This window comes from Ciconia boyciana, chromosome 21 (genome assembly GCF_034638445.1).
Source record: "Ciconia boyciana chromosome 21, ASM3463844v1, whole genome shotgun sequence".
Classification (NCBI taxonomy): Eukaryota; Metazoa; Chordata; class Aves; order Ciconiiformes; family Ciconiidae; genus Ciconia; species Ciconia boyciana.
Window position 1 is genome coordinate 457,096 of NC_132954.1, and position 11,861 is coordinate 468,956.

General features: G+C 45.2%; 1 protein-coding gene across 4 annotated transcripts in view; it reads left to right on the plus strand.

Moving 5' to 3' along the window:
- EYA3 (EYA transcriptional coactivator and phosphatase 3) overlaps positions 1–11,844 on the plus strand; it is a 60,534-nt gene extending 48,690 nt beyond the window's left edge. For all 4 annotated transcript variants that reach the window (XM_072885346.1, XM_072885347.1, XM_072885348.1 and 1 more), the window contains 8 exons: positions 1,178–1,261; positions 1,865–1,954; positions 3,722–3,780; positions 4,690–4,850; positions 6,437–6,551; positions 6,980–7,101; positions 7,381–7,481; positions 8,325–11,844. In XM_072885346.1, the coding sequence (XP_072741447.1) occupies positions 1,178–1,261; positions 1,865–1,954; positions 3,722–3,780; positions 4,690–4,850; positions 6,437–6,551; positions 6,980–7,101; positions 7,381–7,481; positions 8,325–8,405 (813 nt within the window). In that variant the 3' untranslated portion in view covers positions 8,406–11,844. The remainder of the gene's footprint in view (positions 1–1,177; positions 1,262–1,864; positions 1,955–3,721; positions 3,781–4,689; positions 4,851–6,436; positions 6,552–6,979; positions 7,102–7,380; positions 7,482–8,324) is intronic.
- Positions 11,845–11,861: the final 17 nt, after the last annotated feature.

The following is an 11,861-nucleotide window of genomic DNA, read 5'->3' on the forward strand; positions in this document are numbered from 1 at the left end:
AGTGGTGTCAATGGAGGAGACATCTGGATGTCTTTAGTACAGCTCCTCCTGCTCAGAGCAGGGCTGTCCCCAGCACTAGAACCATGGCTTTGTCTAGCTGAGTCTTGAGAACCTCCAAGGTTGGAGATCCTGTACCTGTCTAGTGATCTGTCCCAGGACTACCATGTCCACCTGGGGAAGGAGGTTTTCTGTCTCCAACTGGAATCTCCCAAGCTGCAAATTTCCCATTCTTTTTCCATGGCAATTTTCTGTCTGCCACTACTGAGAAGAATTGTCTCCATCATCTTTGCAGTTCCCTTTCAATTAGTTGTGCCTGCTATTAAGTCACCCTTGGTCTCCTCTTTGCCGAGATAAACCATCACAGCTCCCTCGGCCTCTCCTCTAGAGAGACCTGCAGACCATCTCGACAGCCTTTTGCTGGCCGTTCTCTAGTTTCCTCACATACTTCTGGAACTGGGGATGCAATCTGGGGTGACTTTCCCAGTGCCAAGTAGGGTGAGACAGCACCTTTCTTCTATCAGCTAGGCACACTTAGTATTCTCCAGCACATGGTTCACCTTATCTTCAGGGAGAGAGCGCTGCTGGCTCATACTGCATCTGGTGTCCACTGTACCCTCCAGCTTCTTCCAGCCTGGACCAATGCGAGGGCTTATTCTACCCCACATGCAGAATCTGCAGTTGTTGAACTTCTAGTTCCTGTTGGCCCGGTTCTCAAGTTTATCAAAGCCCTTCTGTACTGAAACTCTGCTATTCCTCATGGCAGCCAATCCCCCTTATTTATCATAACAAAGGTGTCTCTGATAAACACCAAGGTCATTTACCTGGTGGTCTCCAGATCACAGGCAGTAAAATTCTACCCTAGCAGGGCTCTCAAATTCATTAGCACTCTAAGTTTTTGCTTTTCTAACTATAAAAGCAAGGGAAGCTTTTGAAATAGTTTGACCAAGAGAGCCTTACGCTGAGTGTATAGTTGCACTATAGCGGTATATAAACTCCACCTCACTAAATTGAAAGAGTTTAATTGATAATGTGTTCAGCCTGTAAGATGAATGCTGTTGTTTATATCTGTTAAAAGCATACTGCAGCTAGCCACAAAATTAATCCTAAAACTTGCTCCTTTATTGTAGCTCAGTGCTTGGAATATCTCAACTCTAACCTGTTTTTCTTCTCTACACAGCGAGTGTTTCTCTGGGACCTGGATGAGACCATAATAATCTTCCATTCACTTCTCACAGGGTCTTATGCTCAAAAATATGGCAAGGTAATATTGTCTTTTCTGGGGGAAAAAAACATATCTGTCATGCAGAAGTAAATGTTAATCTTTGGAAAAGGAATAGAAAATGATATTTTGTTTTAAATGTATAAGGTGATACTTTTAACTTGTTGTCAGTTATCCTAGCTCTGTATAAATTTGGCTTTATACAGAGCTAGGATATGAATATCACAAACACTTCCCTTCTAACAGTAAAAGTCTTAAAATGTCAAACTGTTTTTATCATCATTGGGAATTGCTATCATCATAGCACATAGTGAAAATAAGTATTTTTTTCTCCTTCAAAATATATTGAAGATTTTTGGATGTTTTGTTTGTGTTGCTTCTGAAAATGCATCAGTCCCTGCTATGCAGTACTGAAGTGTTTTGTTAAATTTTGGGTCGCTCTATTATCAGAATGTGGAATTTTTTTTTATTGAGTTGTTTAAAATATTAGGGAAATTGGAGTTCACACCACTGAATGCAGATGGAATTACATCAGGCTTGATATACAGTGGAAACTCTGTGCAATGTAACTGATGAAAAATTTATCACAATTTACTTCTGCCTGTAACCACAGTGAATTTACATTTTCTCTTTTTGTTTTGCCAGGATCCAACTCTAGTGATTGGCTCAGGTCTGTCAATGGAGGAGATGATTTTTGAAGTAGCTGATACTCACTTGTTTTTCAATGACTTGGAGGTACATGGCAAATGTTTTTGAAAGGCAGAACTCCACATTACCTAGTTAGAATTACACTGCACCGTTTGCGAGGCCTATTGTGCTTCAGAGCCACTTAATGCTGAAACATAACAGTCTGCCAAAACTGAAGTGGTTCTAAGCACAACCAAATCAAAGAGGTGTACTCTTTTATCTGAGACAGGCATTCTGCAGACTTCTAGTGTCATGAGCTCTCTTAGCTCTCTTACAGGTTTCTACTTGAACCTGTATAAATAAAAAGAGTGATATCTGCTTTGTCTTGTATTTTCATTCTGGACTGGTGAGCACTTTGCTTTCACTGATCATGTTTTCAAATGGAGACCAGAGATGTGGAGAAAAAGATGACCTTGAGAATATCAGGTCTCAGGGGCTTTGACTAAGCCAAGGACAGAATACAACTTGTGCATCTCAGCCAGTGTCTCCGTAGGTTACATTGGCTGTGTAACAACTATGAAGGACACGCTTCCATAGACAAGCATGCTGTACACATGGAGGTCTCATAGCACCCTCTATTTTTCTTTCCTGCAAGCTATCTCTGCTGCTCTCCTGTTCCCATCCTGCCTCAAGGACTTCTGATCATCTCCCATCCTCTATCATGTGCAGTATTCTTTGCCAAATTAAATACATCTCACCGTTCTGCACCACTTCCACAGAAGTTGAATTAAATCTTTGCTTTAATCATGGCAATGCCCTATGCTGTGCTATGATACATTATCAGGTGGTAATAGACACAGTAATGTGATCTATACAGGAAGGTGTGAAGTTATGCCAGAATCTGGAATTAAATGGCTGGAAATAGCAAATTTCCTGACTCATATCTTCTTTGATATCAGTCCATGAATATGGACTCATGAGCCTAATTTGCAGAATTTACAGGACTATTTTAAAGCTTAGGAAGGCTGAATATGAACAGCGAACAATTAATTGTAGGTGCCTCACTGGTGAACGTCGTGGGAAAACAAGATGTTTCTACTGATGCAAACAGAAACTTAAATGAAGTTTCCATTTGTGACTGTGACTACTTGCAGCTGTGAACTTTGCAAAGGTGGTAATGACAGTTACCTCCCTGCTCCAGAAGACAAACAAACAAACAAACCAAATACAGTCTCTTGTGCTGGAAAGGTAGTCACTGATATGATAACTATGTGATCAACAACAGTACTTATTGCTGTAGGTGTTGGTTAGTCGCAGCAGTGGGAAATTCTTGAAATGAGGAAAACTCACTTCTTGTCCTAAGGTGTTTGCAGTTTACCTCTGGGTTAAATCAGCTGTGCTAAGCACCAGAGTCTTGGCAATGCCAAGGGGTATTGGGGTATTTTTGGTTTTGTTTGGTTTGGTTTTGTGAAATGGCAAAAGGGTTTCAAATGACAAGTGAGCTTTTTAGTCCAACCTGTTTAGTGAGTGTCAAAGTTCCTTTTTTGCAGACAACTCAAAATGTCATAGAAACATGCTTTTTTCAGACTTCTCTGGTACTTCAAATCCCAGTCTCGGCAAGGACCTGTAGGTGCTGAGAAGTAAAACCTGGTACTGGAAGACAAAGCTAATGGAAGCTATGTATAGGTATAAGCTATGTATAGCTATGTAGAGCTATGTATAATGGAAGCTATATGTGGAGGCAGTATGGCATGGCTTGTTGCTGTTGGGAAATGTGAGGCGTTTGTTTTATATCACACTTTCTTTAATCTGCAAATTTCAGTATATTTCTGGATTACAACAGTGTGACTTTATTTCTGTTTTTTTCTTAAACAGGAGTGTGACCAGGTACACATAGAAGATGTGGCATCTGATGACAATGGCCAAGATTTAAGGTGGTGTACTGATGAATGCATGAAATATATAGCCGATGTAATCTGGTTTTTGTGGGGACTTCAAACCCAAATGGGTTTAAGGGATGGAGGTCAGCATTGTGCAGGGGATGAAACTTGGCAAACGGTGTTTGTTTGCTGGGTGCTATTTCTTTGAAGACCTACAAAACATTAAGACGTTCAGAATTATAATGTGAATTATATTGTGCACTGTTGAATGTTGCCTGCGTGGTTAATGACACGTCATGAATGGAGGACCAACACTCCAACCTTCACGATCTTGACCTTTGAAAGTCTCCCTATGGTTTGCATCCCTCTGTGAGCTGATTGTGTACACTATCAGGCAGGGTGAGGGTAAGTTTTCTCTTGCATTAATGAGCTGAACTGGCTCCTGGAAAGGTCTGAGAAGTGTCTGTCTGTCAGGGAGAAAGAAATACGGGGAAAGTGGTGAAACAGGACCTGCTTCCTGCAGTCATGAGCTGGTAAAGCAGTTCAACTGCTTGTGGAGCTGCAGCTGTGATGTAAAGACACAGATGTTATGTTTGGAAAATACTATGCTGGGGTTTATCACTGCAGGATGAGAAAAGGTTTAGTGGGAAGGATGCTCTGTATTGCAGAGCAGTGAGCAGTCAAAGAGCAAAGGAAGGTTTTGCAGTGGAGGGTGTGAAAGAAGAGTTGAATCAGTACATTTCAGTACAGCAGTTCAGAACTGGCAGCAAATGTAGTTGGATAGCAGAGTATGTTGCCAGTAGAAGTCAGTCTCCACTGTCAGGGTGCAGTGGTGGTTGTGCAGAGTTCCTCTCCGAGGTGCTTTTCTAGCTGCTGTCAGAGCTGAAGTCTGCAACCCTGACAGAAAAGCTGCAGTGATGCTGCTGCTGTGCCACACGTAACAGATCTGCTTTTCTGAAATAGCAACTACAATTTTTCCACGGATGGCTTCAGTGGCTCAGGAAGCAACACAAATCACAGCTCATCAGTTGGTGTCCAGGGTGGAGTGGACTGGATGAGAAAACTGGCCTTCCGCTACCGCAGGGTACGAGAGATCTACGACAAATACAAAACTAACGTTGGAGGTGAGTGTTCACCTGCACCAATATCTGAGCACTAAAGAGAGTTTGTGGTGCCAGACTTGGTCCTTCCTCAGAGCTTTTGCTTTCCTGAATGTTTGGACATGAAAAGTAACCATTCTCCTAGTGCTAAATGGGATCAAATCTCCATGGAATCTAGGAGGGTACGTCTTCCAAAACTGAATGGCATGCCAGTGCAGTCTGTGAGTTATGTAGATAGGGGTGGTCAGTCAATCCTATATCTAAGAGAAAATTTTGGTGCAAACAGTGTCCCTTTGCTAATTTTGTATGAAAGGCTGCCTGTCGCTCTGCTGAGAATGAGCCTAAATGACTTACATATCATGCTGCTTAGGAGGTCTTTTCACTTGTGTCTTCACAAAATCTGTCTTTTATCATGCCATTGTCAAGAAATACAGCGTTCACCCTTTTGGCTGTTGTGCTCATAATCTGACATGACATCTCTTTGTTCACAAAGTCACTTAAAATCTTCTAGTTTTGCTTCCCTTCCAGTGCCAAAGTAGTAATAATGATGGAAACCACAGATACCAAATGTAGATAAATTTTCTGTTTAGTCTGAATCTTGGCATTGACATCCCTGGGAAAGGGGTGCTGCTCACCTGGCAGGGTGACTTGGCCTGGTGGATTGTGGGTTTGGATACCCTTTGCCTACGCAAAAAAACCCTTGATAGAATGTTTTCTTGGACATCTTTTCTAAAAAACAGGTGCTGAAAACTATAACTTTCAGCCTTAAAAATCTTAAAAACAGTTTAAGTCTGCATTTCCGTGTGGTGTAATTACCTTATTTCCAGTAAGGATCAGACCATTGTTCCATATTTTGCGTGTGGGAAACCTGGATGCAAAGTTTTTCAGGACCTGTCTAAAGCCATGTGGTAAAGCAGCTGGCAGTGCAGCCCACAATGGGTCCCTCCGTGGCCTCATTGTCAGATGACTGGTGTACTTCAGGGCTGGAGTGAAGTGGGGGTTCGTACGTCATGGCTGGAAATTGGGTGGAGAGAGGTTCAGACTCAAGGTGTTCCTTTCTTGTTGCATTTACTGACAGGAGCAGGTTTGAGTGTATGGGCTCCATTTCTGGCTGCTTTTAATTCAAAACTGGATGCTTTGAGAAAATGCTATCTAAAAAGGATAAAAAATATGGGGGTAAAAAAAAAAGGATTAAAAAAGATATCTAAGAGGGATTAAAGTGGAAAGGGTCCTTGAGAAGTAGGAACTCAGACAGGGTGACTGCAGGAGTTCCTTCCCCTGCTGTCTGTGGCTTCGGACAACACCTATTGCTGTGAGTGCTTTGTACAAGAGAAATGCATTTTGTTGCACGTATCCTGAGAAATGGCTTGAAATAATCAGAGAAAAGTATCTGCCCAATTCACCACAGTCAGAGTTGCAGATGGGTATCTGGGCTCATCCGTGTCACTGGAAGCTGGTTTCTCCCGTTGCCTCGAGACAGTCTCAGCTTTCAGATGCCTTCAGTACCGTGTTATTTATTGCAGAACAGGCAGCTGTTAAATTGAGTGATGGCTCTGTCTGTGTTAGACTTGCCAGCTCAGCTGGGAAAACTTGTCTTGCTTGCCTTCCAGGCCTTCTTAGCCCGCAGAAGAGGGAAGCTCTGCAGCGACTAAGGACCGATATAGAAGTGCTAACGGATTCCTGGCTGGAAACTGCATTAAAGTCCCTGCTACTCATACAGTCCAGGTATGGAAACCGGAAATGTGTGTTTTGCTTTCTCAGCCCTTTCTCTCGCTTAGATTTGCATGCAGTGCTTTGTTGCAGCAGTGTCCATATGTAATACTACTGCTGCTTGTCACAGGTACTGGGAAGCAAAGTGAGTGCAGGAACTCCACTCCTGAGCACCCTTTGGGATTTTTCTGCTGCAACATCGGTTGTTAAGGAGGTCCTCTTAATAGGACTGTGCTCACAAAATTGCATTCCTGCCAGAGAAGTTCTGTTTAAAACAAAAAACAAACAAGCAAAAACCACACATCAAAATCTTGGCCTAAAAAGCCTCTTGAAAGCAGGACAACAAAGCACATGGCACTTTGGAAAGCTGAGCAAGCTGCCCAGAGTAGCCCTCGGCACCACTGGCCATTGATGTGCTTTTACAAGTGTTTTTCCTCTTTTAGAAAAAACTGTGTGAACATCCTGATCACAACCACTCAACTGGTGCCAGCTCTTGCCAAAGTTCTCCTGTATGGATTGGGTGAAGTGTTTCCCATCGAAAATATTTATAGTGCTACAAAAATAGGTAAGGGGTTGTGCTGAGTACCTGGCAGTGAGGCGTCTGCTGCGAGTTAGCTGGAATTTTTACACAGGAAATACCATTTCTGCAGCTGAGCAGCCCCCGTGGCTGCTGTGGTCCAGCTGGCCATGTAATAGTGGTGGCTTCTGGCCTCACGAGCTGAACTGGGTGTTACCCCCTTCCCAGTAAGACAAGAATGTGTTTCTGTACTGGGAAGAAGGGACCTGTTCAGGTTTCTGTTACTCTCTGCCTATGGCTCATTATAGTGGGATTGTCTTTTGGCAGGTAAAGAGAGCTGTTTTGAGAGGATCGTGTCACGATTTGGAAAGAAAGTCACCTATGTGGTAATTGGAGATGGGCGTGATGAAGAGGTTGCAGCTAAGCAGGTGGGTTTCTGGCTCTGCAGAGGTGGGATATGGGTGGATGTAAAGGGAAGTTACTGCAGCAGTCTTTTTCTACAGGGACTCTTTTTCCAGGGCTGAACTCTTCAGGCCAGGGGCAGCCAGGAGGAAACTTTGCCTTTGATGCACGAGAGCTTTCACTACTTTAAGATGGGGACTTTTCTGGCTCTTTGGGGTTTTAAGTTTCTGGTTTACTCTTGTTTAGGATTGTGTATAACATTGTCCCTGTAAAACAGTATCTTGATGTAGCATGTTGTGATCATAGCATGCAGCTATCAGTTAGGATAATGCAATTTCTCAGAAGCACGGGGGGAGTCAGGACTTGGTTGCCAGCCGTCAGATCAATACACAGCATCTACCATCAGTGTGAATTACAAACAAGGAGCAAACAGTTTGATTTGGACAGGCCTGAACAGGTGATTCAGTGAAAGGCAGTGAAGTGCATAGATCACAGATTGTCAGGACATCATCTCTGCATGATTTACGCTGTCTGCCATGTGCCAGAGTTGTCATCTACGCAGGGTCTCTGGGAGCCCTGGAAAGGCTTTCCTGGGTGAAGCAGCAGCTCACAGCCGAGCATTGAGGTTTCCATCTTGAGCATGCAAAGCAGCTGATAGTCAATGCCAGTGCCCATCATAAACAGATGTGCAGATAAGATAGGCTTCAGATACCAATGTGCATACGGCTGAGGTCCTTCCTGAACATGGTATGCTCACACAGTGCTGTCACAAATGCTGTATTGCACAACCCTACAGGTGTACCTTGACTGCTTCCATCTAGCTGTAAAATCGCTTCGATAAAGCTGACTTTGTCATCTCTCTGTTACAGCACAACATGCCTTTCTGGAGGATCACAAATCATGCAGACCTCGTGTCCCTTCACCAAGCCCTCGAGTTAGACTTCCTGTAAGAAGTTGGAGCAAAGGCATGACTGTAGCTCCTGCAAGCCCTCTCCATCGCTGGGGAGGCAGAAATCTCATACATTTGGGGACTCACTTTTCAGCTTGATGAAGAAAACATACCTAATGCAAACTGTACAGTAAAACATGACACCAGGCTATTTCCTCAGGGGTACAGGCCCTGCCAAGTACAAAGGTGTCCTATAAAGAAGCACTAGACTGAGCAGAGCTAGAGCTTGTCTGAAGAAGGGACTTAGAGAAGCCAGCTGAATTCCTCTAGCAGGTAGTTTCCAGAGGGAGGGGGTGATACAACAGCAGAATTATTTGTAAGAGCCTCCTCCTTTCTATTCAGCTTAGTTGTAGAATCCAAGTAAACACAAAACCTTATTTTTATAGAAAAATAGTGATGGCAGAGCTGAACCTCCCTCATTTCGCAAAGCCGAAAAGAGCTATGTTTTTTTTTCCATAGGAAATATTAATGAAAATGTCAAAAATACCTCTATTGCTGTGAAATGTGTCCTCTCTCCTTCCCTGGGTGTTCAAAGCAGTTAATTTATTACAATGTCCTTATGTTATTTCCTCAACGTGGGATTACTGGAAAATAGAAAGATAGGGGAATGTTTCTGGGATACGTGGTTCCCAGTAAGGAAACTGTTGGTGTTCTGAGTTGATCCTGGTGGCTTCTAGTCAATGTATGCACAAGCCTGTTAACAAGCAGGAGATCATTGGATTCCAGCTATCCATGACCCAGACTGTTGATCCCACAGATTTTCCCTGTAAAGGAAAACAAAACTGCCTATGAACATTAGACACAGCACAACACTATTGCAAGACTGCTCACATGTGAACAGAGTCCTCGTCTGGACTAGGAATAATTTCAGAGAACTAAATCCTCATGAATGTTACAAATAAGGGTACAGTTATTAACCTTCACCTCTGCTTTCCTGACTCCATTTATGAGAGTAAGTTCCTTTTAGTAGAATCAGATTCAATTTTCTTATATTCTTCTTTGCATTAGCCTAACTACATAGTTAGAAACAAAACCCTTGTTAAGAGGGACTCAATGTTCTAAGACACTGTGACTTGGCAGCCTGGAGCACACTGGCCTTGGGAGTGATGGTTACACTGATTTTTCTGCTGCCATCTCAGAAAAAAAGGCTGGAGTCAGTGTCCTGCAGTACCACTAGCCAGAAATAGCCAGCTGGAGACTGGGGGCTGGCACAGGGTACTGGTTTTGTGCCATGTCAGGCTGTGTTCAGTGGTATCTGCCACCTCCCTGTACCCTGATGGCACCAAATCAGCAGGTGCCTGGGGTTTCTGCACAGAGGACAGATGTCTTCTGCGCCCCACCGCATGCCTCTGCTGCTCCGCTGAGCGTAACACCGCAGCTGCACCCAAACCCCTCCGGATCTCTGGTCTCCAGCCCAGCGTCACCCGTCTGGGACCCACGAGGGACTGGTCTGAAAGCTTCAGGGAGGAGACCCACCCAGGCTGTGCCCACAGAAGCAGGCGATGCGTTTGCTGCATTCCTTTCATGGCATTAATTACTGAGGAATAATTTCCATCGGTGCTGGGGGAGTTGCTGCACCAGCTCAGCACATGCTCTGCTGTGCCCTGGGAGCATCTGTTCCTGGGCCAGCTCCGGTCACTGCTGTGGAGAAAGTACCTAGAACAAGGAGTTTGGATCCCCTGAGCTAAGGGACTAGACACAGAGGTCTCTGTTTCACATGTTCCTAGCTCCAGTTTTGCTTTTTTTTTTTAAATTAAAACCAGAGGATATTCTCTTTCTCCAAGGTGGTTGCCAGAGCTGGGAGTGGTCTGCTTTCCATCCAGTTCCTTGCTAGGTGTTGGCCTTGTGCTCTGATCTCAGGCAGACCGTCTGGGTCTGCATAGTCCCCCAGGAACTCTCTGCTTCAGGAGCGTGCCGTCCGTGTCAAAGCTGCTGCCTGCAAGCAACACAACCTGTCATCCCATTAGAAAAAATCTGAGGAGCCAATTTCTGCTGTGGCTGTTCCTGAACAGCTCAGTGGAGGGGATGTCTTTTGGCTGCACTGACAGCTGCCACTCTGCTTGCAGCTGCTGGCCCAGCAGAGCCCCTGCAGCAAGCTGGGGACGTGCTGCGTAGTGCTCAGCAGCAGGGTTTGAAGAGAAGCAGGAGCCCATGGGGGATGTTCTCCCATCTGCTGTGTACACAAGATGGAGAGCTCAGGTGTGTTACTGGGTGTTGCCACGCAGCTGAGGCAGCCTGTGTAGGTGTGTGCTGCTGTTTCACAGCAGCGTGGGCCCCGTGCAGAGCAGGGAGAGTTGCTACAGGGCTACAGCTCCATTACTGCTGGGTCCATAAAGAGTCCAGTTCATCCGGGGTCCCTGTGAAATGTCGTTACTGCATCAGCCGGAGCAGATCTGCTAGGAAGTGAGCCATGCTGAGAAGCAGCCCCATTGCTCCCAGGGTCTGAAATGTTACCAGAAGATCAGGACTTACTGGCAGTCACAGAAGAGTCTGTGCTGGATCCTGAACATCTCTCTGCGTGTCCCCAGCCCATCCAAAGGTCTCCTGTAAGCGGGCTTGGGAGATGTCCCAGCCTGTGAAACAGCCTGTTTGGAGCACATCTCGTACTCCAGCTGGCTGAACTTTGGGATTAAAACCTGTGCCTTAACCTCCCACCATCTGGCGTGGCTGAGCGGCCCTTTTGCTCTAACGTCCAAAGCAGCTTGCAGGACAGCCATGCTGGCCCACGCTGGGAGGTGGGATGTGTTTTGCCCAGGCACTCGCAGCGAGTGCTGGACCCAAGGTACCAAGCAGCCTGGCAGCTGGCTGGCTTTGCTTTGTGTTTGTTTACTTTAATCTGTTTTAAGGAAATTTTAAGATGTCGGCAAAATTTTAGCTGAGTGTGGAACTCTTGCAGCCAGTGACATTTCATACTGATATTTATACGATGTTTCCTTGAATGTATGTAAAGTACTTTTATAATAGGAGGTTGATGGTACATTTTCTGTGTTTATGTTTAATAAAGGTTGACCTGGCTATTTTATTTTTTCCTCTGCTGGCTGAATTTAAGACTTTTCCTGTCTCTCATGTGACAGGAACAGCATCTCTATCTGAGCACTGATTTTCTTCTGTCTCTGTGCTCTCCCATTACCCCTGACCTGGCTGTAGCTGAACTGGTGACAAACCCAAATGACAGCCAGCCTGCTGGTCTGGGGCGCTGACGCCGAGCCCGCCTGCGTGCTGCCAGACTCCCCTCCAGCTTCACTGCAGCCACAGAGGCTTTAAAAAAACCACCTAATCCACTAATATTTGCTGCCTCCAAGAGCCCTGGGGGAGATGTCTGTGCTGGCGCTCATGGAAAGCAGCAGGACCCCTGGAGCCCGCAGCGGCCTGTGCTGCGCTACCGACCCCTCGGCAGCAGGAGAGGGGTGAGCCCTGGGTGCTGCTGGCTGCAGAGCCTTTGCCCGTTCGTGGTCCG